We start from the raw sequence: 27,311 nt of genomic DNA, 5'->3' as shown, positions 1-27,311 counted from the left end.
GTTGTAAACCTAGGACTGCTCTAAAAAAATAATAAAACATTTTTTAAAAATGAAAAACAATGGGTAGATGGCCCCCAAAAATTACCATTCTGTTTTAAATGCCTGTTGGTTTATTTGTTAGAAATACTCTAAATGAAAATGACCAATTCATTTCAGCAAGTGGAAAATAGACAATCTGGTTATATTACCAGGACGTACTTGTTAATAAATCACTCAACTCTTGTAATGTTGACAACGGGACTGAGGAAGCGACTTCAGGATTACAGAAGTCAAGTTTTGCCTATAGAGCTACTAGCTTCAAAGAGGAAGCTCCGTTAGCCATCCAGTACAGTGTGACCTAAAAACATTAACCACTGCATGACCCAGACCGTGTACACATCTTCACTGAAGATATTCAAAGTCAACGGCTTTGGGAACATCAGTGGATGAAGGCAAAGAAAAGGGAGGCATTGCACGAATATAGTTCATAAAATGCATGTTGGTAAAAGCATGAAATCTGACCAGCAGTAATGTAAATCTGTTTAAAGAAGACTTAACATCAGTCATCGCTAAAGAGGTCAAAGTAGTCTAGAAAGGGAACAGGGCAGGCTTCTGTGCACCAGTATGTGTAGTAATGGGCCTCTGAGTCAGCATGCTACAGGGAATAACACCCAAGTTCCCTAAAAAAACAGGATAAATAAAAACTGAAGGTCCAAATCACTATGTCACTAGGCTTATCCTAAAATTTAAAGACATGTGAACCAGAATCTACCAAGCACGAGAACTCTTCCTTCTGGTGGCTATTCTGAAATACACAGAAGAATATGATCAGCAAAGGAGCATGAGAAAAACATGCCCTTGTCCATGGCCCCGTAAATTGTGGCCTGGGGCCCTGTGAAGGGTAGACAAGGTTTTGTGGGATGGCACCTACTGAAGATCATGCTTGTAAATAAATAACTTGCCAGTCTGCCTTCCCAATGTGGGTTGACTTTACGAATCATTACTAGGGACACCTTCTTCTATAAGTAAATGGTACTATTTTTATGGTCCCCTTTTAGGAGAAGAAAATCAGAGACGGTGTATAAGAAGCTGCAGAGATGAAATACCAACTGACTATCCACTCTTTTCCTATGATCTCCTTGTAGCCTTGAACTAAGTAGCATTAGGTCAAGGAGCAAAGAATACTATCCAAAGAGACTTTGGGGAGGTGTGGGAGTGGCTTTATTGCTTAAGAAAGCTCAATAGCACATGGTTTATGTATTTTGGATGGAGAAGGTTGAGGGCAACATCCCGGTATTTTCCTCATTAGGATTCCCTGGTGTTAACATCGTAGGGGTTGTTTTTAACGTTGTGCTTTTAGAAGGCGTAGCTATGTCAGGCTACCCTTCCAGCCATTGCCTAGTAGCCTGGACATTAGAGGGAAGGCGTGTGAGCTTTGTGGGGTTTCTTTGCATCTTTTGATACCCCCAAGCCTCCACAGGTACTGTCCTCAGTTCATTGAGGACATTGATGTTGTTTCTCCACAGTTGGGGGAAAGAGAGTTAACATCCATCTTCGGTTCTAAATAAGTAAATGCAATCAGGGAGACCTGCCAGGGGCCTTGGGAACTGCCCTTATTTCTACCCACCTTGACAACAGTCCCTCACGAGGTATTTCTGAATTCTTGATATAACTACTACACAGCGACAACAGTTATGAAAGCCAATGAAATAAAGTCACTCTTTATTGTCAGTAAAGAACCAACAACACAATATATGTATAACTGAATCGCTGTGCTGTCCACCTAAAACTAACACAGTGTCGTAAATCAACTATACTTCAATTAAAAAAAAACCCAACAACACAAAGACTAAATTCATTAACTCCCCAGTGTAAAGGGACATTTCTTCCTCACTGCTGCAGCTGATGGAAACATCATGGACTCGTCTATGTGGAATGCTTGCAAAGGGTAAGAAAATAAAACTCAGAGAAGACAGCCATAGACAATATGAAATAATGGGTAGCCTCAAAATCATTTATCTCAGGCAGGCCAGCAGGGCCACAGACTTGGACAGACACACACTCTTCTATGCTTATTCCCTCTTCAGAGTCTGACCCTTGACCTTGACTAACCCTTCCATCCCTGTGTCCCCCAGGCCAGTCTCACTAGCAGCCATGGTAAGACAGACCAGCAGGAAAGTAAGGCAGGTCTTAGACTTAAAAGACTGAGTTCCTTACACATCAGAATCTAGCCTCTCAGTGATTCCATGATAAATTAGCCCATCACTTCCACTTCCTACATTTGACAACTTTCCCTACCTCATTCCTAAGATATTTTTCTATTTACAATGAAGGAAGTCCTCCTAGAGACCACATTTCACCAGCTACACAATCAGCCACTTGATAGCTTTTGCGGGTTATCACTTGTAGTTCCCAAACACACTTTGACTTCAAATGATTAATTGCAGAACAAAGACCGCTTCCGTTTGCAGAGCGTCTCCCTCAGGCCACAGGGGAGTGGAAGTGGGGGGGGGGGGGTCCTGGACTTGCCCTGGAATGCATGATCAGTTAAAGCCAATCACTCTGCACTTGGTAGACGAAACACCCTGAGCCGCCCGGGCGATTTAGGTGTGGAGTGAAAGGTAACAGCATTGCATTTCCTTGTTCGGGGAGAGGCGTCTGGGAGACAGCCTGGAAACTCAAGCCGGCCCTGGGACATAAATCTGCAAGTTTAATTGCAATGCATTGCTTGTCTTTGGAAGACATTTCCAATTCTGATAATAAAGACATGCACGTGCTTGTAGATGCCAACTCCCGCCCCCGCTCCCACTTTGGTTTTGAAACCTTTACCACCTACCGAGTCTCACCAAAAACTGGAACTGATCAGAGCCTGTTTGCAGGGGTGACTAAAACGAAAAGGGGGAGGAAGCAGGAGAGATTGGGTGGAGCAGGCAGCCTTTCTGGCGCCCCTCAAATCATACTCCCCAGGCAGCCCCCTATTCCATCTATTCTCTGCCCAAGGCAGGAGCTGTCAGGAGTCCCACAGATAAGCAACTTAGAAATATTCTAGCTGAATGAAGGAGACTTACTTTGGGTTTCCATTGCTGTCTGCCAAGCTAGGGAAAGAGCGTGTGGACGGTTGCTCTCAAAGGTTCTTATGTGAGCTCTTAAGAGGCGTGAGGCTTGACACAGCCTGAATCCCAAAGACCTTTACTTCCTTCTTTGTTTCTTTCTTTCTTTTTGTTTTTTTTTAAGACAAATTGAAAGTAATACAGGCAAGAACAGAGAAGGTGATTGTTTTACCCCATTAACTAGTCTTTCTTGTTTTGAACATGTCTATCCCCTTTAACCAAGCTATAAAGATTTTAGATACTTGAGCAAAAGCAATCCATATGGGATATGTTTGGGGAATTCTACCACCAAAGTCTAAATAAATAAGATCTCTCATCTATCAGCAGTAGACAGCAAATTCTGTAATCAATTTCAATGTGGCAAACGAAAACACAGTGACTGTTTATTTGTTCAACAAATATTAATTGAGCACTCACTACGTATAAGGAAATATAAGATGGTAGACAGAGAACAAAGAAGTATGAGGCATTGCCCTTGTCTTCTACAGCTTATGATTTATTTGAGGGGGAAATGTCTATAAGAAGATGAATGAAAAAGAAATCACTAATGCCAACATTAAAGAGATAGTAACCATCTCCCCCTGCCCCAACATTGGAGGAAAGATAGCTCACAGAGATTGAGGAAAGCTTTATGAAGGAGGCATTGTGATCACCAGATTAAATTCTTCTGGAATAGGGTCTCATAGCTTGTACAGCATTTAAGAATGAATAGGTATTTTAAAAGTATGTGCTTAAGTCAAGCTGATTAAGTGGTGCACATTTATGTTATGGGAATGCAAAGTGCAAATAGATGGGAGACGGTGTGTACTCCAAGGATGCACAGGAAACACGGCAATTAGGCTGGCCCCTGAAATCATACTGTGTGATTCTTCCAAAATGTGCGTTCAGCCTTCCAAGCCCAGGCCTTTGCCATGTGATCTCCAAGATGTCCTTACCCCTTTCATCTCTACGTAGCTGAATTCATCTGCTCTGTCAATGTCCAGCTCATTTCCCACCTAAAACCACAGGAAATAAGGGCTGGAAGAGACCTTCACGATCACCTGAGTCTAATAGTTCCTAAACTGGGCTGGACGTAGTAGGAATCTCTTGGGGGCTTCCCTGGTGGCGCAGTGGTTGAGAGTGTGCCTGCCAATGCAGGGGACATGGGTTTGAGCCCTGGTCTGGGAAGATCCCACATGCCGCGGAGCAACTGGGCCCGTGAGCCACAATTGCTGAGCCTGCGCGTCTGGAGCCTGTGCTCCGCAACAAGAGAGGCTGTGATAGTGAGAGGCCTGCGCACCGCGATGAAGAGTGGCCCCCGCTTGCCACAACTAGAGAAAGCCCTTGCGCAGAAACGAAGACCCAACTCAGCTAAAAATAAATAATAAAAATAACAAAAATAAAGGAATTCCTTTAAAAAAAAAAAAAAAAAAAGAAGCACCAGTATTTAAAAAAAAGAATCTCTTGGAAAGATGAACTTCTTTCTCCCATCTCCAAAGCTGACCTGATAGATTTCAGCAAGGGATGAAGCCAAGGTATTTACTGAAGCAACCAAACACAAAATGTGTTCTTGCTCATCCTCTCTACGAGGAGCTTTCTAAAACTGCAGATCCCTAGGTTCTAATCCTCTGGGATTCTGATTTGGTAGATCTGCTTACTTTTTTACAAAGCTCTCCAGGTGATTTGGAAGACCTGCCAGATTTGGGAGCAGCTGGCATCCAACATTCCCGTACTGGCTTCTGAATCCCTTCTACAGCTTTTGTGGAGGGTGGCCCTGTTTACAGCTAACCATCTTCCCAAAGCCCTCCCCAGCCTCCTCATTCCTTAGGAATCATTTCCTCCTCCAAACTCACACTGCCCAGGATCTTCAGTGCTCACTCAGTATCATTTTGTACTATGTTGTGAAATCCTTTCTCTATCAGGAAACAATTAGCAGGCTCCGTGCTGGAGAATGCACCATAGAAGATACGATAAGGAATGGGTTTATGTCCTAAAGGTGGAAAAAGGCACGTAAAGTGCTAAAGTAACAAGTTGGAAGGAATTAAGTGCTAAAGGATGGTAAGAAAAATATGCTATCCGAGACCAGAGAAAGATGTAATTCTTTTACTTAAGGGTATTTCAGAAGATTTTTAGGGGAGAGGTTTTGGAGGTCGCCCTTAGAAGATGACTGACTATGTTTTGACCAGCAGGAAATAACTGGGACAATGCAACGTAAAGAAATTACCCAATGAGAACACCAGGCAAGAATGTGTAGATGTGAGAAACACTGAGTCAATATCATGGGTATGTGGGGGATGAGGATATGGGAAATGAGGTTGGAAAGTGAGTTAAGGCAAGTTTTTGGAGGCTTATGCTCTAATTTGGGAGGAATACAGAATACTTGAAAAAGCTCAAGCTTTAGTGTCACATAAGACCTAGGTCATTATCCCCATTCTGTTGCTTAGGAGTGAAACTGTGATGTTGGTAATTCGTTTACTCTCTCCTCTGCTTATCTGCACAATAGTAATACACTTTTTCAGGGCTGTTGTAAGGCCCCCAAAGTTAATGAATATAAGTACCAATCATGGCTGATTTTCTTCCCTTTATTTCAGAAGAGAATATGCTTAAGCAGGATCTGTTCAAAGAAATAGATGTGATCTAACTTCTGTTTTAGAAAGATAGCTGGATACAATATTAAGGGCCAATGAAGAGGAAATAGAAAAACTATAGGCAGAGAGAACAGTCAGAAGGATGTAGCAATAATCCAGGTGAGAGATGAGGTCCCGAACTAGGCAAAGCCACTGAGAAAACAGGGTGAAAAAGAATAACCACTAAGGAGGTAAAACTGAGAAGTTAGCCGCGGGTGGAAAGTGAATCTTGTAGCATTAAAGACAGTTCAGGTTTCCAGCCTGCCTTTGGCTACTAGGAGGAGGAGAAGGGTGCAAATGAAATTTAGGGACCCTCAGAGTAGGCATACTGAATTGCAGACGAAAGTTGGGCAGCCGGTGGGAACGTTTAGCATGAAGTAGGAGATTTGAGTCTAAGACTTAGAACTAAGAGGTTGTTTCTGGGTAGGAGGACTTGGCAAAGAGGTGACAGGTGAAGCGATGAGAATGGTTGGGATTAACTAGGGATAGAGTACGGAGCAGAAAAGAGGAACAGAGATCTGAACCCTGGGGAAGGTCCACACTTAAGGAATAGAAGAAAAAGACGAGCCGATGAAGGAAATAGAAGGGTGGCAGTCACCTTTGCAGAAGGAAACCCAGAATACCCTCAGAGCATCTTCAAGATGGAAGAAACTATCATCAGTGTCAAAAGCTAGTAGTGGCAAGGAGTTAGCTGTCTGATTTCACAAATGGCAAAGGTGGTGAAGTCTGCCACTGGTCTCAACATCCATTTCTTCTGCTCCCTTTAGTAATGGAACCCATGAGTCTTTAGCTGGGCCCTTGGCTCCCAGATAAACTTGCATTTCCTGGTCTCCCTTGCATATAGCCGTGAGACTAAGTTTTGCTCAATGAAATACGTGTACCTTCTAGGTCCACCCCCCTTTAAAGGAAATGGTGTGCCCTCCCCTTTCTACTGGCAGGAACTCAGCAGCAGTGGCGCTGGCGGACGTGATGTGAGCCATCTTTACACTTGTGAATAAGGACCACACCTAATGATGGTGGCCACAAGAGAAAAGGAATCTGGGTTCTGAACTTCTAAACAATTTATACTCAAGATTGTTAGGCAAAAGTAAAATTAATTTTTCTTGTTTAAGCAACAGTTACTTTGGTCTTTGTTATGGCAGCCGAGGCTTTATTCTTACTGATACAGAAAGGAGTGGATGTGTATTATGGAAAAAGAAATGAGGAAATGTATATAAACTCTTCTTTTAAGAAGCTGGAAGGAACAGGAGATCGCTAGTTTCCAGAGGAAAGAGGGTCAAAAGACGTGTTTTAATTTTTAAGAATCAATGATCCCATAATTTTTACCATTTAGAAGTCTACAATCTCCTCTCCTTACTCATGGCATATTTTTAATTTTGCAGAAGTAGTTTTAAATTCATTGCTTGGGAAATGAGCGGGTTTTATTCTTTGTGATTATGATAATCACACATTCTGTTTATAAGTTAACTTGTTGGGACATTTACTGTTTGTGTATTTGTACAGAACTGCCTTCAAATGTGACTTAGGAAAATTCAAAGTTTTGCCAAGTAACTTGGGGGTGATTATTCGTATTATTAAAGGGGTCCTTTAAAATATGAAGCTTCTTAGCAGTTAAGTGTATATAAATCATTTAACCACATAACAGAGGGCTAGGGTAACTTGTTAGACGTTACTGTAATGATCATGATTCAATAAATAAAAATTTTAGTTTATGGAACTTTTTCCAGGAATAACTGTCATATAAAGAGAGGAATTCCTGCGATGTCTACACTGCAATCAACGGCTTCTTTGTGGGTTGAGTGATGGCCTCTCTAAGTCCCCAGCTCCTGGTCCTAAAGTGACCTGAGCAGTGAGCCCTGAGAACAGCTTTGGGATAACTCCACAACAGCTCTGCTGTCAAGGGTATGGCAGTTGCATAATTAACCATAATGACTGCAAGTAATACACCTAAAACAAAAACTCTGTTGTTATTTAGCTGAACTAAAAAAACCCAAACTAACCATCCCTTCCCCCATGGTGTAAATTATAGTTATGTATATAATGAAATGTCTTATTTGCATTTCACATAAAATTCACCAAACTCCTTATTCACTCATTACTTACACATTATGGGTTTTTAAATGGTACTTTTACAGTCTGCTTTGGCTCAGGGTTGAATTATTTGCCAAGACTTTATTCCTGGAGCCATGAGCCCCCTAGGACTTCTTTACCTTTTGCAAATTCATAGCTCATTTTGTGGGGAGTAGTCGTTTGTGGCCTCTATGTGTGCATGTGTGGGCATATGTGGGGAGCAGTCTTAACATATTCTAAATAGTGGAAAACTTCATAAGGAAGGGCTGTATATCCCAGAATAATTAAACAGGAAAAAAAAAAAAGAAAAAGCAGAAAATGAGTAAAGAATAGTCAATAAAGGTAGCAGCAAAAATTAGGTTATCTCCTTGCAACTATGCATATGCTCAAATAATCTGATTTAATAGGTGGAAGAAATGTGTGTTGCAAAAATTCATTGGCTGTTTGGCTGTCAAGAGACACAAATACAAAACTGCATGAAAAGGTAAAGTTGAGGCAAAGCTGCCTCTCAGAATAAAAATCTTGATGAACTTTCATAAACCAGTAAACGCAATGTTGGATGCAGATGAAAATATTTTTGTGTGTATACTTTCAGTTAAAAAAATGTGGTCTTCAAGACCAACCTTAGTATTTTAGGGGAGGAACTGGGAGTGTAAGCCAAGGAAGCTGTAGACATTTACCAAGTCCAAGAGGACGGTGAAAATTCTCCCTGCCCCCAAATCTCTCCCCCACTCACCACCAGACCTTGGCTTGGAATGTCTTTCAGTATAATCCCCTATGAGCTCAAGAGCAAAGGTGAGGGGCGTTATCTCAGAAATAAAACAGTTTCTCAAAATATTAAAAAAAAAAAAAAGTAGTTTCTAGAGTCACAGAGATTTTGAACTAGAAAAGATCTTAGAGAACATTTGGTTCCTGCTTCATCCCAATACATACATTTTACAGATATGATATTTGGGTCCTCCAGGCAATAAGTGACTGGCCCAAGATCACAAAGCAAATTAATGGCATAAAAATGCTGGGTTTCAACTCTCTCTCTAGAGGTGTTTTTTACACTACTGAGCACTGCCAGTAAGTACTCAGCAGGGGTAAGAGAAGGACCTGGTATACTTCACTGGAGGATGAGTTCTAGTACTAGGGACACCATGAGGACTGAGTGGGTCACAGACTGAAGGTCTAGGGAGCGAGGCACTCTGGATTTGGGCCTAGACTCAGAAGTTTTCTATTTTGCCTAATATTGGCATACACGACAAGGAAAGTTTCATGCCATTAATATACCATCATACAGTAGCTTGCTCTTCTACTGAGAGTGAATCTGCAGGTAAACCATATCCCCAGTGAAATACTATGTCTATTCTACTCAAATACAGAATTGTGTCCTGATACCAGCTTAATAATAGGGGGTTTATCATTCATTTTCAAGGCACAAGCACATTGGACGTTTTTATCAGTCACCTGTGTGTTCAGACGTCGTTCTGGGTCTCATGAGGGGTAGTTGTTACCCTGCTATGGAGCTGCATCATTTCGATTTTGCATCAAGCTACTGTGCATCCATGGAAACCATACTAAGCAGAACAAGAAGTAAATATTCTCTATCCCTTAAAATTGACCTCAAGTGACCTAAAGTAGTTTTCAAAACTTCCATTTCATTTGGAAGTGAATCTGTCTCTTTGAAAATACTATTACTGATCCTTAATTTTTCTCAGTGATTTTTGGGGTTTTAGTTGGCCTTCAAATACCTCTCAAAATCAAGGGGATGAAATTCCTTTGGATGGGATCCCAAACTATAGTTTTTTTTTTCCCCTAATAATTACAAGCTATGAGGTTTTCATTTGCTTATGAATTTAATTTTTGAGGATGTCTTCATATTATCTTATGCTACCTCCTGACATTTAGTGTTGTTGGGATTTGCTGAAGTACAATAAAAAATGACAATATCAAACATCATTAAATATGGGTCAAAACAAAGCAATCATATTGTTTATCATTTGATTGTAACAGAAGAATTCAATTCGCTTATTTCACCACAACGAATATGTGATTCCAATCGTTTAAAAGCTAAAACCCTTAGCAGACAGAGAACAACTGAAAAAAATCCTCACTTCATGAGAAAACCCTGGATATTAACCAGTTTACTGAACTGGATGAGCAGTAATATATATAATGCGCTAACATTTCTTAACAAAAAGATTTTTGTAAACAAGCTGCTTCCACAGATACTTTATGAGCCATCATTAACTTTCAGAGATGTTGTTTTAGGTTGGAAACCTTGGTGATTCATCTCACAAAGCACGGCTGGAATGAAGAAACCCCTGAAATTGCTAAATGAGAAGACCTGAAAAGGGTCCCGGGAAGTCATGACCCTTTAAAGGTGTTGGTTTACAGAGTGTGAAGTGGGCAATTCACCAGCTATACCCAGGAAGCAGCACAGCAAGTGCCCATCGCTAGGAATCAGAGAACAGGTCATTCTGAAGGGTGGTTGGAACCACCGCAGGCCCACAATGAGTGTGGTCTAACTTCTGTGATAGGGAAAAACTCCTCCATTTGGAATACAGTTCAGTATTTCAATAGAAGATTATTCAAATGAAAAGCAATTCATTACCATCTCTGTTGGTTTCTTGGGACCATTTTAAGGGCTCCAACAACAAGGACAAATTCACTAAGGGCTAGGATCAAAATCTCAGGTGTAAAATCTTTAGCAAAGGCTGGACATTCAGGGCCCTCCGAGGGGCTCCCTGGCCTTCAGGTGTGGACGTGGAGAGCTGACTGCCCAGCTGCTACCTTGTTAGAGAGAGAGGAACTTGGCTCTGTCACTTTTCCTCTGAGGCTCACAAAACACAGAATGTATTCCACAGAAGCTTATTTTAGCTTAAAGGGCTAAACAAGAGATTGCAGGGTGAGAACAATGAGTTGGACGTCAAGATTTTTAGGGGTTTTTTTTTTTCATGTTATTATCAACAATCTATTTTCTTAACAATGTCACTTAACTTTTCTCTGCTTCATTTTATCCCTATAATGGATATACTCAGTTTAACTCCCAAGTTCCAAAAGAGTTAATGGTGGGAAGATGTGTTGATAAATATTTTTAAAGCTTTTTGACTTCCTTAGAAAGAAAGCAGGCTTGTGAAAAAATTCCCTGAGAAAATATTTAGAGATTCAGTAAGACTGAGTCAAGAAATCTCTAAATTATGAGCCCTTTAAAGTAGCTTTTTAAGGTAGAACATATTCGTGTACTCTGTGTGTGTGTGTGTGCGTGTGTCTGTGTAGATACATTATGTACATACCGTTTCTCTGATTACAAAGTAAAGAGCAAAAATACTGAATTTTGGAATTTCAGGTCTCAATGTTTAGTGGTTTAGTGAGATATAGATGCTACAATTAAACCACTTCCCTTCATTTGTAGAATTTGTCTCCGACTCCACTTTGAATGACACTCTCATACATCTGTTCTGCAGGAGTAGTAGCAAGACCTGTTTGAAGTTTAAATCCATGACACCCTTTGTAGAACAGTGGCAACCTGATCAAAACACTGATCAAGCAGAAATGCTTTTTTGTTCCGATCAACAGGGCCAAATTCAGTCTCTCTCTAAGGAGAACGCACACACACACACGCTCTCCCTATATTCAGAGCCGAGGTTTTCCTTCTACCCCCAACTAATAAAATCAGGAGGCTGCAGTGAGGCGAGCGGCACGCAGTTTGATGTCCTCAGCAGGATGCGGGGAGTCAGAAGTGGCGCTGTAAATCCAGAGCGGGGCTTCAACACCGTGTTAAGTGTGGCCCGACTCTCAGAGATTTCCCTTTGATGCAAGTTCAGTATATTAATGGGAAAAGCATTCACTTTTATTTGTCTGTACCGTCTGCGACAGCAAGGCTGCCTCATTTAGCCTGGGCCAACATGAAAATACACAGAGAAGCAATCTGCTGCAAATTAGCACAGCTCCCCTTTCATTTACTAGCTAGTAATTGGAAGGGGTTAAGAAAGTGTAACTTATCAGATCACGTGAGTGTATTTGCTTGTGCGGACAGCAAGCCTCCCCCGATTTTCCCTATGAACTCTGAGGCAATAATCCTTCCTCAACATCCACTTGATCTGAAAGGCGATACTGACACGGGTGAGATGCACACACTTGGTTAGGTTTGAGAAGGAGGTTTCCTAGACCCCCGAAGCGGGTGTTAATCAATCTATTAGAGACTTACCTTTCTTTAGATATGTTTTTACTCTCCCGTTTCCAAATTGTCTTGAAGTCACTGCAGAACTCATACCACACCATAAACACGTAGTTAGGTGTGATCTCCTTCTCACCAGACTTTGGCTTCATCCCAAAATATCCTACTGTTGTTTCAAAACTGCAAATGTAGAGGAAAAAAACAGTGAGGTAGAGGGTGAGAGGCTGTCAACGCTAATACCCATTAGGGGAGGAGAGGGGACACCGGGAGAGTTTCTCCCACACACATGTCTTCTCTAGCACAGCAGCCCAGGCTTGAGTCACTGCGGCTTATCCTAAACCTCAGTAAGACCTACGTGTTCAAGCCGATTATCTAAGAAATTTAACATGATTGGGGATACTCCTGGGCACATCTTATCTGTATAAAACCAGCATGTGGGGCTTCCCTGGTGGCGCAGTGGTTGAGAATCTGCCTGCCAATGCAGGGGACACGGGTTCGAGTCCTGGTCTGGGAAGATCCCACATGCCGCGGAGCAACTGGGCCCATGAGCCACAACTACTGAGCCTGCGCGTCTGGAGCCTGTGCTCCGCAACAAGAGAGGCCGCGATAGGGAGAGGCCCGCGCACCGCGATGAAGAGTGGCCCCCGCTTGCCGCAACTAGAGAAAGCCCTCGCACAGAAACGAAGACCCAACACAGTCAGAAATAAATAAATAAATAAATTTTAAAAACCCCAAAAATCCAGCATGTATAATTCCAGGGTGTATGTAGGTAAAACTTTTGGGGTTTGTTCTTCATCTCAAATCCATGTCATTTACCTGCTCTTTGTGTTATGTTGAATGAGTGCATGGAACACTAATGACATGTTGGTTCTGTATCACCAGCAGTGGACAGTTAGAGAGCCCACGGGGAATCATCAATCTGTTGAATGCTCCACAGAAAATCAAGAGACTGTTCTATCCTTATTCTGGCATCTGCTGGCTTTATAATCTTGGGTCAATCATTGAACACTGGGCTCTCAGTTTTTTCAAGGGTAAAATAAGAGACTTAGACCAAATGATATTTAAGAAAGCTACATTTTAAAGCTTGATGTGATACAAGAGTACAAACCATCAATGTACAAAAATACATATAATTGAGGATATAGCAAGGATTGGAGGAAAAACTATTTTTGATCTTAAAAAATGATCTCTAACCCAGTTGGAAAAGAACCCAGGTTTTACAAGGCTGATTCCCAGATATCACTAAGAACCTTCTGACCTACCCCTTGGAGGTTCATTCCCAGATGACTACCCAGGCCTCCCAAGCAGCCCTTCTTGGAGGCACTAGCTTTGCAGCAATTTATAGCTCTGCCCTCATTCCTTCTCCCCACCCACTCCAAGCCCCACAAGCTCATTTGCCATGAGCAAGAACACTTAAATAAATGGCCCCCTTTTCTAGGGTGTTGGAAGCTAATCAAAGCAGGAATGGCTGGCCAGGTTTATTACTCAATGCTCTATCATCTGTTCAGACACAGCGTTTTGTTGTTTTTTTTTTGTGGCCATCCTGAATACTGAGTTTCTAATGGAACGCTATTCAACAGCGACTGTAAAACCCTGAAACCCCATTACTATTATGGAGCATACTTTCAACTCAGTCTCAGTTATTGGGCACTATGTATCTCATAAGATTTTATCACATTTCACAGATGAACTGTTAATTGATTCCATGGCTATGATTAGGTGAGATCCAAGCTGGAGCTGCAGCTCTGAGTCCCATAAATTCTTTGTGCTTCTGTAAATAATAAATCTGTTTTTAATGCAAATTAAAACTACTGGTCAGGGAATTTTGGCTCCCAGTTATTAAAAGACTAGAAGTGCATAGGTGGAGAAAGTCAATAATTGCAGTAATTTCTTGAGGGGCTTCTCTTATAATTCCAAACACACATATTTTGGAGCAAAACCAGAAAGTAGCAATGTCCACTTTTGCCCAGGCGTGACTCCTAATTCTGTGGCAGTCAAAACGCTGAATATACTTTTTATTTCATTCAAAATGAAAATTACATTGATTGTAGCATGGAAGTTCGTAAGCAGAGAGTTCTGTAACCTAAAGGAACAGGTCATGAATTTCTTATGGAGTCACGGGCCTTTAGAACTGGAAGGGACGGACATGTCAGTCTGTCCAATGTTCCCATCTTACAGCTGAGAAAACAGAGACTTAGAAAGATGGAACGACCTTATTCATCGGCAGAGTTGGGTCCCCTGATTCTCCGTGAAATGCTTTTTCTGCTCTACCCACTCCCTGTTGTTCATACTCACTGACCCAGGCATTTAAGAAATAAAATAATCATGTTTTGGTCTGTTTCCACGTTAGACACCGTTGCCACCTAAGTCATACGTAATGTGCGTTACCCCCAGCAAAGCACATCATTATTCTTCTCTCTTCATTATGTTTACCTTCAACACAGAAACATATTTACTTGTGCACTGAATAGAGAAGAGAAAGTCTTCACTTTTAGTATTCAGAGGAGCAAATTATCTTCCTGTTTTCCAGCATGACATAGTGAAGAGCGCAGAAACTCCACTCACTGTGCTTCAACGCCAACAGTTCCAGCGTTATTTGGAGTGTAGACTGTGAGACCAAGATGTTGCAAGGATGATACAGTTTCAGAGAATGACAGAATTGTTGGTGGGTTATCACAGAGCTTGAGAAAAGCATGTCATCATCCTGTGGGCCTCACTTTTCCCAACTGTGAATTGAACCATGTACCCTCACCACCTCTCCCCCCGGGGAATCTGGGAGGCCCTGCTTGCTAACCCTCAAAGAGTATGAAACCTAAAGGAAATAGTGAATTTCAGCATTTTTCCCCCCTATGTGTTTAAGTGAACCTCTTCAGGAGAACCAAAGCAAACAGTTGCAGATGATGGCCTGGCTTTGGCACTCTGCAAGTTTAACAAAGTCACTCTGAGGATGTGTGCCTTATTGGATTTCAGTGTGATCCCTTTGTTCCAGGAAAAGCCAAAAGCTAGAATATGAACCTACAACTATCTGATAAGGTCTAGACTATGTTCCTCCCCACCCACCCGGTCCCGCTCCAAACACAACTCTCTTCCTTTCCAATTTAATTTTGATTCACAGAAGACTGATTATTGAAAACCTTCTGAAATTTGGGCATGAAGACTGCTGTTATTTGACAACAACATTGGAATTTTCTACAAGAGACAAAGGGGCAATCGTGCTGTTTGAAATTTCTGTTTCTCAGCAGATAACTAAAATAGCTTTCAACATTGAAAAGATTTATTTCTCATCATATGTTGCGTTCTATAAAACTTGTCTGCTTCACTCTCAACTGTTCCCTGACTCCTTTTTTCTCTGCTATAATTCCTTGTCTGATTTCTATCTTTTCGATTCAGCTCAACATTTTGAGAGTTCAGCCAATGATTATATCAAAGAGCCCACGGCAAAGGGAACGGTTTTACTTTTGCAGCGTTGAGATGCCAGGGCGGAACATATCCGCTTATTGCCCCTCATGCATGCCTTTAGAAACTGCTGAGGAAAAGCAAAATATTCCTTAGCCTCAGAGTAAATTGTTTCTCTTGAGAATACAACATAAGAATTTCCTAAATCTCACTCGAATGTTGCAACACTGACCACCAACCTCCTTCAAGACTGTAACCAAACAACTGTGGTTTCTACGTTAAAGATGGGATCTAACATATTTCATGTATGACATGAAAGCTAGACTACCTTCACCACAAAGTCACGGAAAACGCTGACAACCGAAATTTATGACCCCCCTCAGCATAGCTAATGCACAGCAGCAACTTCGGCCCCTCTCCCACGGGCCCCCTTTTCCTGAAGCAAGAATCCTGAAGAAGAATTAGAAATTTGACATCCACCTTAGAAAGTGAAATTCTGTTTGGCCCGATACCCATGTGTTGATGGTCCTTTTTATGCATATGGGATACTTCTATAACACAGACACGCCAGCTTTACACACTGACGAAGGGAAGCTTATTACAGGGATAATGTAAGCTCTATAGGGGATAAGGCCAATAAAGGGGCACAACCTAAAAATCTATAAACAGAATCATGTGACTGTCTTGGTTGTCAAAGATTATCATGCAAAGATGATAATCGTGATTCAAGAACATGTCTGCCCTTAGAAAGATGCAAGATTTGCCCTCGCCTTGCTTCCTTCTGCATATTTATTCTATTGGCACTTACAGTGGGAAGCAGGGCAAGATGTCAGCGTCTGTCAAGGCAGAACAGACAGCACTGACTATAGGCTTTCAGTGCTCTCGGAAATTGTGGTGAGACGGGAGGAAAAGGGTTCATTTCTAGAGCTTGTTCGCTTGCATTTAATGAACTCCCCTCCTCACACATTTGTAAAGCTCATTTTCCCTTATATACTGTTTCCTGTCCTTATCTTTTAATTTTCTAGTACTTGTAGAACTGGTCCCAGCAAAATTTATCTCAGTTCTCAGCCCTGAATATGAGAAAGGTTCAGTGTATTCCCCCCTCACCTTTCTAAGAGGGAGGGAGAGCCAAGCTGACTAACCTGGTCAACTGAAAAAAAGAAAACCCCCATGAGGGATCACAGCCAATGATTACTGGGCTCTACCAGGTGAGGTGGATGGTTCCGCTTGGGTGTCTATTAAGAGAGGGAAGAACATAGAAGAGGCCTGAGGTAGGTGGGAGGTTGAAAAGAAGACCTCTGGGGTCTCTTCCCCTTTTCTGTGCACATAGAGAGGAAAGTCCCTTCTCCCCATTTGTCCCTTGTTTACAATATCCTCCAGGATCTGAGGAAAGACATATGTCTCTTAGGTATTTGTAATAAATGGTTTAATCTAGTTGTAACACTAAGAAGGATCCCACTGTTCCCAGCGTCCATGAAGTGTTTAGGAGCAGAGTAGTGGAGGAGAGGCAAACAGATGGAAATGGTGTCATGACTCCTGAGGCAGGTGAGTCACTTCTGGATGATTCCCTGCTTCTTGAGGAAAACTATTGCCAAGTCCTATTCCTGGAGCTTTCACTCTAGCTCTCCCTAGACTCTTATTGCTTCTGGACGCAGAGTCTTAGCAGATGGGGTCAAAAGAATGGCTAGTCATTCATTTTGCTAAGTGAGATAAGCCAGTCATAAAAGGGAAAAATTCTGTATGATTCTGCTTACATGAGGTACCTAGAGCAGTCAAAGTCACAGAGACAGGAAGTAGAATGGTGGTTGCCAGGGGCTGAAGGAAGGCGAGAACGGGGGAGTTATGGTTTAATGAGTACAGAGTTTGCCTTCAGAGAAGATGAAAAACTTCTGGAGATGGTTGGTGTTGATGGTTCTTGATAATAACAAAAGAATGTCTAGGCAAAGAAAGACTTGGGGCCAATTCAGATCTGCTTACCTTTTCTGTGCATTCTCCAAGTGACTTTCTTCCATTGTATGCTCTTTTTTGGCTGTGAAAGAAATAATTACGGTTAAAACAGTATTTTCTTCCAGCATATCCTTTGTGTAATCTTCTTTGATTATACCCATTCATTATCAAAATAAGTCTGAATTCAGGGGTTGGAAGGCCCTACCACGTGTTCTGGCAATTGTACTCAATTCGCTATATCCACTACCACTGCTTTCTTGATAACTGCTATAGCTAATGGTGGCCATATAATTCATGGTTCTCTCTGGGATAGTTTTGAAAGGCGGGAATCTTACTAATTACTCTGGGCAAAGGCTTAAATTGTAACATTCCTGGCCAGACTGGATCACGGGTCAGCCTAGCTATAGCTGGCCTCTGTGGGAGCCTTGGCATGTGCTCAGCACTCCCCCTTTCCCCACAACAACAACCACCACAAAATAAACACAGTACCACCTGCAATAGTTCTGCTCAGATTCAAAGGAATTCACTGTAATCCTTGCATACTCTGTCTCTACACCCATGGTCTAGGGAAGCCTATGGTCTCTTTTCTGAGAATGTTTTTAAATGCACTGAAAAAATACTTAAAATTCCTAAGGAAATCAACGATGCTGAGGTAGAATTCTGAATTTACAGATTAAGAACTCACACTCCGTAGGGACCACAGGGAAACTGGGAGGTTTCATTTGGGGGTGGTTCTTTTACATATTCTTCTCTCTGATCAGAAAATAAACATTGGGGTGCATGTGTCTTTTTGAATTATGGTTTTCTCTGGGTATATGCCCAGTAGTGGGATTGCTGGGTCGTATGGTAGTTCTATTTTTAGTTTTTTAAGGAACCTCCATACTGTTCTTCATAGTGGTTGTATTAATTTACCATTCCCACCAACAGTGCATGAGGGTTCCCTTTTCTCCACACCCTCTCCAGCATTTATTGTTTGTAGATTTTTTGATGATGGCCATTCTGATCAGTGTGAGGTGATACCTCATTGTAGTTTTGATTTACATTTTTCTAATAATTAGTGATGTTGAGCCTCTTTTCATGTGTTTGTTGGCCACCTGTATGTCTTCTTTGGAGAAATGTCTATTTAGATCCTCCACCCATTTTTTGATTGGGTTGTTTGCTTTTTGATATTGAGCTGCATGAGCTATTTCGTCAACAGAGGAATGGATAAAGAATATGTGGTACATATATATAATGGAATAGTACTCAGCCACTGAAAGTAAGGAAATTGGGTCATTTGTAGAGACGTGGATGGACCTAGAGACTGCCATGCAGAGTGAAGTAAGTCAGAAAGAGAAAAACAAATATCGTATACTAATGCACATGTGTAGAATCTAAAAAAGTTGTATAGGTGATCTTATTTGCAAAGCAGAAATAGAGACACAGATGTAGAGATATGGATACCAAGGGGGAAGGTGGGGTGGGATGAATTGGGAGATGGGGATTGACATATATACACTATTGATACTATGTATAAAATAGGTAACTAATGAGAACCTACTTATAGCACAGGGAACTCTACTCAGTGCCCTGTGGTGACCTATATGGGAAGGAAATCCAAAAAAGAGGGGATACATGTATACATATAGCTGATTCACTTTGCTGTACAGTATAAACTAACACAACATTGTAAAGCAACTAAACTCCAATAAAAAAAAATTAAAAAATACTGTCATATATGATAATACAACTCTTACACAAGACATCTTTAAAATGTCTAGAAAAATCATCAAGTCATAATCTCTATGAGCCTTAAGATTCCTTTCATTTAGATATCCCATGCTCTTGGGTTGGAAGAATTAATATCATTAAAATGGCCATACTACCCAAAGCAATCTACAGATTTAATGTGACCCCTATCAAACTACCCATGACATTTTTCACAGAATTAGAATAAATATTCCTAAAATTTCTATGGAATCATGAAAGACCCAAAATTGCCAAAGTAATCCTGAGGAAAAAGAACAAAGCAAGAGGCATAACCCTCCCAGACTTCAGACAATACTACGAAGCTACAGTAATCGAAACAGCATGGTACTGGCACAAAAACAGACATATAGATCAATGAAAAAGAATAGAGAGTCCAGAAATAAACCCACACACCTATGGTCAAATAGTCTTTGACAAAGGAGACAAGGATATAAAATGGGAAAAAGTCTCTCCAGCAAGTGGTATTGGGAAAGCTGGACAGCCACATGCAAATCAATGAACTTAGAACACACCCTCACACTATACACAAAAATAAACTCAAAATGGCTTAAAGACTTAAATATAAGACATACCATAAAACTCCTAGAAGAGAACATAGGCAAAACATTCCCTGACATAAATCGTACCAATGTTTTCTTAGGTCAGTCTCCCAAGGCAATAGAAATAAAAGCAAAAATGAACAAATGGGACCAAGTCAAGCTTACAAGCTTTTGCAAAGTCAAGGAAACCATAAACAAAATGAAAAGACAACCTACAGAATGGGAGAAAATACTTGCAAAAGATGTGATCAACAAGGGCTTAATTTCCAAAATATACAAACAGCTCATACAACTCAACAACAAAAAAACAAGTAACCTAATCGAAAAATGGGCAGAAGACCTAAATAGACATTTCTCCAAAGAAGACATACAGATGGCCAACAGGCACATGAAAAGATAAAAACTACAATGAGATCAAAGATCAAAACTACCTCACACCAGTCAGAATGGCCATCACTAAAAAGTATACAAATAACAAATTCTAGAGAGGGTGTGGGGAAAAGGGAACCCTCCTACATTGTTGGTGGGAATGTAAGTTGGTGCAGCTATTATGAAAAACAGTATGGAGGTTCCTCAAAAAACTAAAAATAGAGTTGCCATATGATCCAGCCATCCCACTCCTGGGCATATATCTGGACAAAACTATAATTCAAAAAGATACATGCAACCCCAATGTTCATTGCAGCACTATTCACAGTAGCCAGCACATGGAAACAACCAAAATATCCATCAACAGATGAATGGATAAAGCAGATATGGTACATATATACAATGGAATATTAGTCAGCCATAAAAAGGAATGAAATAATGCCATCTGCAGCAACATGGATGGACCTAGAGATTATCATACTAAGTGAAGTAAGACAGAAAGAGAAAGACAAACACCATATGATATCACATGTGGAACCTAAAATATGACACAAATGAACTTATCTATGAAACAGAAACAGACTCACAGACATAGAGAACAGACATGTGGTTGCCAAAGGGGAAGGGGTATGGAGGAGGGATGGAGGGGGAGTTTGGGATTAGCAGATGCAAACTATATATATATAATGGATAAATAACAAGGTCCTACTATATAGCACAGGAAACTATATTCAATATCCTGTGATAAACATAATGGAAAAGAATACTAAAAAATAAAAAGAATGTAGGGGAAAAAGTCTGGGCTTGTCTAAGAGGCAAGAGACCATTGTTTCGGGGTGCGCGAGGAGAGGGGATTCAGAGCGCTGCCTAAACGAGCTCCAGAGATGAGCGTGAGCCACGGCTATCAGCGGGGACACCAGAGACAGGCATGAAATGCTAAGGCTGCTGCTGCAACCACCGAGAAGCCTGTGTGCAAGCACAGGTCACTATCCACACCTCCCCTCCCAGGAGCCTGTGCAGCTCGCCACTGCCAGGGTCCCGTGATCCAGGGACAACTTCCCTGGGAGAACACACAGCGTGCCTCAGGCTGTTGCAACGTCGTGTTGGCCTCTGCCACCACAGGCTCACCCCACATTCCATACCCCTCCCTCTCCCCAGCCTGAGTGAGCCAGAGTCCCCTAATCAGCTGCTACTTTAACCCTGTCCTATCTGAACGAAGAACAGACACCCTCAGGTGACCTACACGCAGAGGCGGGGCGAGATCTAAAGCTGAACCCCAGGAGCTGTGCGAACTAAGAAGAGAAAGGGAAATCTCTCCCAGCAGCCTCAGGAGCAGCGGATTAAATCTCCACAATCAACTTGATGTACCCTGCATCTGTGGAATACCTGAATAGACAATGAATCATCCCAAAATTGAGGTGGTGAACATTGGGAGCAACAATATATATATATTTTTCTTTTTTCTCTTTTTGTGAGTGTGTATGTGTGTGCTCCTTTGTGTGATTTTGTCTGTATAGTTTTGCTTTTACCATTTGTCCTAGGGTTCTGTCTGTCCGTTTTTTTTTAAGTATAGTTTTTAGCGCTTGTTATCATTGGTGGATTTGTTTTTTGGTTTGGTTGCTCTCCTCTTTCTTTCTTTTCTTTGTTTTTAATTACTTTTAAATTTCTTAATATTTTTAATTATTTTTTATTTTAATAACTTTTCCCCTCCCTCCCTCCCTCCCTCCCTCTCTCTCCCTCTCTCTCCCTCTCTCTCTCTCTCTCCATCTTTCTTTTCCCTTTTCCTCTGAGCCGTGTGGCTGACAGGGTCTTGGTGCTCAAGCCGGGTGTCAGGCCTGTGCCTCTGAGGTGGGAGAGCCAAGTTCAGGACACTGGTCCACCAGATATCTCCCGGCTCCACGTAATATCAAACGGTGAAAGCTCTCCCAGAGATCTCCATCTCAATGCTAAGACCCAGCTCCACTCAACGACCAGCAAGCTCCAGTGCTGGGCACCCTATGCCAAACAACTAGCAAGAGAGGAACACAACGCCACCCATTAGCAGAGAGGCTGCCTAAAATCATAATAAAGTCACAGACACCCAAAACACACCACCGGACGTGGCCCTGCCCACCAGAAAGACAAGATCCAGCCTCATCCACCAGAACACAGGCACCAGTCCCCTCCACCAGGAAGCCTACACAACCCACTGAACCAACCTTACCCACTGGGGGCAGACACCAAAAACAACGGGAACTACGAACCTGCAGCCTGCAAAAAGGAGACCCCAAACACAGTAAGTTAAGCAAAATGAGATGACAGAGAACACACAGCAGATGAAGGAGCAAGGTAAAAACCCACTGGACCAAACAAATGAGGAGGAAATAGGCAGTCTACCTGAAAAAGAATTCACAGTAATGATAATAAAGATGATCCAAAATCTTGGAAATAGAATGGAGAAAATACAAGAAATGTTTAACAAGGGCCTAGAAGAACTAAAGAGCAAACAAACAATGATGAACAACACAATAAATGAAATTAAAAATTCTCTAGAAGGAATCAATAGCAGAATAATTGAGGCAGAAGAATGGATAAGTGACCTGGAAGATAAAATGGTGGAAATAACTACTGCAGAGCAGAATAAAGAAAAAAGAATGAAAAGAATTGAGGACAGTCTCAGAGACCTCTGGGACAACATTAAATGCACCAACATTCGTATTATTGGGGTCCCAGAAGAAGAAGAGAAAAAGAAAGGGACTGAGAAAATATTTGAAGAGATTATAGTTGAAAACTTCCCTAATATGGGAAAGGAAATAGTGAATCAAGTCCTGGAAGCACAGAGAGTCCCATACAGGATAAATCCAAGGAGAAACATGCCAAGACACATATTAATCAAACTTTCAAAAATTAAAAACAAAGAAAACATATTAAAAACAGCAAGGGAAAAACAACAAATAACTTACAAGGGAATCCCCATAAGGTTAACAGCTGATCTTTCAGCAGAAACTCTGCAAGCCAGAAGGGAGTGGCAGGACATATTTAAAGTGCTGAAAGGGGAAAACCTACAACCAAGATTACTCTACCCAGCAAGGATCTCATTCAGATTTGACGGAGAAATTAAAACCTTTACAGACAAGCAAAAGCTAAGAGAATTCAGCGCCACCAAACCAGCTTTACAACAAATGCTAAAGGAACTTCTCTAGGCAGGAAACACAAGAGAAGGAAAAGACCTACAATAACAAACGCAAAACAATTAAGAAAATGGTAACAGGAACATAGATATCGATAATTACCTTAAGTGTAAATGCATTAAATGCTCCAACCAAAAGACATAGATTGGCTGAATGGATACAAAAGCAAGACCCATATATATGCTGTCTACAAGAGACCCACTTCAGACCTAGAAATACATACAGACTGAAAGTGAGGGGATGGAAAAAGATATTCCATGCAAATGAAAAACAAAAGAAAGCTGGAGTAGCAATTCTTCTATCAGATAAAATAGACTTTAAAATAAAGACTATTACAAGAGACAAAGAAGGACACTACATAATGATCAAGGAATCAGTCCAAGAAGAAGATAAAACAATTGTAAATATTTATGCACCCAACATAGGAGCACCTCAATACATAAGGCAAATACTAACAGCCATAAAAGGGGAAATTGACAGTAACACAATCATAGTAGGGGACTTTAACACCCCACTTTCATCAATGGACAGATCATCCAAAATGAAAATAAATAAGGAAACACAAGCTTTAAATGATACATTAAATAAGATGGACTTAATTGATATTTACAGGACATTCCATCCAAAAACAACAGAATACACTTTCTTCTCAAGTGCTCATGGAACATTCTCCAAGATAAATCATATCTTGGGTCACAAATCAAGCCTTGGTAAATTTAAGAAAATCTGAAATTGTATCAAGTATTTTTTTTGACCACAACACTATGAGACTAGATATCAATTACAGGAAAAAAATCTGTAAAAAATACAAACACCTGGAGGCTAAACAATATGTTACTAAATAACCAAGAGATCACTGAAGAAATCAAAGAGGAAATCAAAAAATACCTAGAGACAAATGACAATGAAAACACGACAACTCAAAACCTACGGGATGCAGCAAAAGCAGTTCTAAGACTGAAGTTTATATCAATACAATCCTTCCTCAAGAAACAAGAAACATCTCAAATAAACAACTTAACCTTACACCTAAAGCAATTAGAGAAAGAACAAAAACCCCCAAACTTAGCAGAAGGAAAGAAATCATAAAGATCAGATCAGAAACAAATGAAAAAGCAATGAAGGAAACAATAGCAAAGATCAATAAAACTAAAAGTTGGTTCTTTGAGAAGATAAACAAAATTGATAAACCATTAGCCAGACTTATCAGGAAAAAAAGGGAGAAGACTCAAATCAATAGAATTAGAAATGAAAAAGGAGAAGTAACAGCTGACACTGCAGAAATACAAAGGATCATGAGAGATTACTAAAAGCAGCTATATGTCAATAAAATGGACAAACTGGAAGAAATGGACACATTCTTAGAAAAGCACAACCTTCTGAGACTGAACCAGGAAGAAGTAGAAAATATAAACAGACCAATCACAAGCACTGAAATTGAGACTGTGATTAAAAATCTTCCAACAAACAAAAGCCCAGGACCAGATGGCTTCACAGGCAAATTCTATCAAACATTTAGAGAAGAGTTAACACCTATCCTTCTCAAACTCTTCCAAAATATAGCAGAGGGAGAAACACTCCCAAACTCATTCTACGAGGCCACCATCACCCTGATACCAAAACCAGAGAAAGGTGTCACAAAGAAAGAAAACTACAGGCCAATATCACTGATGAACATAGATGCAAAAAGCCTGAACAAAATACTAGCAAACAGAATCCAACAGCACATTAAAAGGATCATACAGCATGCTCAAGTGGGGTTTATCCTAGGAATGCAAGGATTCTTCAATATATGCAAATCAATCAATGTGATACACCATATTAACAAACTGAAGGGTAAAAACCATATGGTCATCTCAACAGATGCAGGAAGAGCTTTTGACAAAATTCAACACCCATTTATGATTAAAAACTCTCCAGAAAGTAGGCATAGAGGGAACTTTCCTCAACATAATAAAGGCCATATATGACAAACCCATAACCAACATCATTCTCAATGGTGAAAAACTGAAACCATTTCCACTAAAATCAGGAACAAGGCAAGGTTGCCCACTCTCACCACTATTATTCAACATAGTTTTGGAAGTTTTAGCCATAGCAATCAGAGAAGAAAAAGAAATAAAAAGAATCAAAATCAGAAAAGAAGAAGTAAAACTGTCACTGTTTGGAGATGACATGATACTATACATAGAGAATCCTAAAGATGCCACCAGAAAACTAGTAGAGCTAATCAATGAATTTGGTAAAGTAGCAGGATCCAAAATTAATGCACAGAAGTCTCTTGCATTCCTATACACTAATGATGAAAAATCTGAAAGAGAAATTAAGGAAACACTCCCATTTACCACTGCAACAAAAAGAATAAAATACCTAGGAATAAACCTACCTAAGGAGACAAAAGACCGGTATGCAGAAAACTATAAGACACTGATGAAGGAAATTAAAGATGATACAAACAGGTGAAGAGATATACCATGTTCTTGGATTGGAAGAATCAACATTGTGAAAATGACTATATTACTCAAAGTAATCTACAGATTCAATGCAATCCCTATCAAACTACCAATGGCATTTTTCACAGAACTAGAACAAAAAATTTCACAATTTGCATAGAAACGCTAAAGACCCCGAATAGCCAAAGGAATCCTGAGAAAGAAAAACGGAGCTGGAGGAATCAGGCTCCCTGACTTCAGACTATACTACAAAGCTACTACAAAGTAATCAAGACGGTATGGTAGTGGCATAAAAACAGAAATATAGATCAATGGAACAGGATAGAAAGCCCAGAGATAAACCCACACACATATGGTCACCTTATTTTTGATAAAGGAGGCAAGAATATACTGTGGAGAAAAGACAGCCTCTTCAATAAGTGGTGCTGGGAAAACTGGACAGCTACATGTAAAAGAATGAAATTAGAACACTCCCTAACAACATACACAAAAATAAACTCAAAATGGATTAAAGACCTAAATGTAAGGCCAGACACTGTAAAACTCTTAGAGGAAAACATACGCAGAACACTCTATGACATAAATCACAGCAAGATCCTTTTTGACCCACCTCCTAGAGAAATGGAAATAAAAAACAAAAATAAACAAATGGGATCCAGTGAAACTTAAAGGCTTTTACACAGCAAAGGAAACCATAAGCAAGACAAAAAGACAACCCTCAGAATGGGAGAAAATATTTGCAAATGAAGCAACTGACAAAGGATTAATCTCCAAAATTTACAAGCAGCTCATGCAGCTCAATATCAAAAAAACAAACAACCCAATCCAAAAATGGGCAGAAGACCTAAATAGACATTTCTCCAAAGAAGATATACAGATTGCCAAAAAACACATGAAAGGATGCTCAACATCAAAATCATTAGAGAAATGCAGATCAAAAGTACAATGAGGTATCAACTCACACCGCTCAGAATGGCCGTCGTCAAGTATCTACGAACAATGAATGCTGGAGAGGGTGTGGAGAAAAGGGAACCCTGTTGTTGGGAATGTAAATTGATACAGCCACTATGGAGAATAGTATGGAGGTTCCTTAAAAAAACTAAAAATAGAAGTACCATAGGACCCAGGAATCCCACTCTTGGGCATATACCCTGAGAAAACCATAATTCAAAAAGAGTCATGTACCACAATGTTCATTGCAGCTCTATTTACAATAGCCAGGACATGGAAGCAACCTAAGTGTCCATCGACAGATGAATGGATAAAGAAGATGTGGCACACATATACAATGGAATATTACTCAGCCATAAAAAGAAATGAAATTGAGTTATTTGTAGTGAGATGGATGGATCTAGAGTCTGTCATACAGAGTGAAATAAGTCAGAAAGAGAAAAACAAATACCGTATGCTAACACATATATATGGAATCTAAAAAAAAAAAGAAAAAAAATCGCTATGAAGAACGTAGGGGCAGGACAAGAATAAAGATGCAGATGTAGAGAATGGACTTGAGGACACGGGGAAGGGGAAGATGGGACGAAGTGAGAGAGTGGCATGGACTTAAATATACTACCAAATGTAAAATAGATAGCTAGTGGAAAGCAGCCGCATAGCACAGGGAGATCAGCTCGGTGCTTTGTGACCACCTAGAGGGGTGGGATAGGGAGGGTGGGAGGGAGATGCAAGAGGGAGGAGACGTGGGGATATATGTATATGTATAGCTGATTTACTTTGTTATAAAGCAGAAACTAACACACC

The 27,311-nt window shown here is 40.6% G+C and overlaps 1 protein-coding gene across 7 annotated transcripts in view; it reads right to left on the bottom strand.

Moving 5' to 3' along the window:
- FMN1 (formin 1) overlaps positions 1–27,311 on the bottom strand; it is a 467,455-nt gene that overhangs the window by 30,326 nt on the left and 409,818 nt on the right. For all 7 annotated transcript variants that reach the window (XM_082452361.1, XM_082452358.1, XM_082452359.1 and 4 more), the window contains 2 exons: positions 17,304–17,355; positions 11,961–12,110 (listed from right to left, as the gene is read on the bottom strand). In XM_082452361.1, coding sequence (XP_082308487.1) covers positions 11,961–12,110; positions 17,304–17,355 — 202 coding nt within the window. The remainder of the gene's footprint in view (positions 1–11,960; positions 12,111–17,303; positions 17,356–27,311) is intronic.

The sequence above is a fragment of the Balaenoptera physalus genome (genome assembly GCF_965194825.1).
Source record: "Balaenoptera physalus genome assembly, chromosome: 2".
In the NCBI taxonomy this organism is placed as follows: domain Eukaryota; kingdom Metazoa; phylum Chordata; class Mammalia; order Artiodactyla; family Balaenopteridae; genus Balaenoptera; species Balaenoptera physalus.
This window is presented reverse-complemented; position numbering and strand designations above follow the sequence as displayed.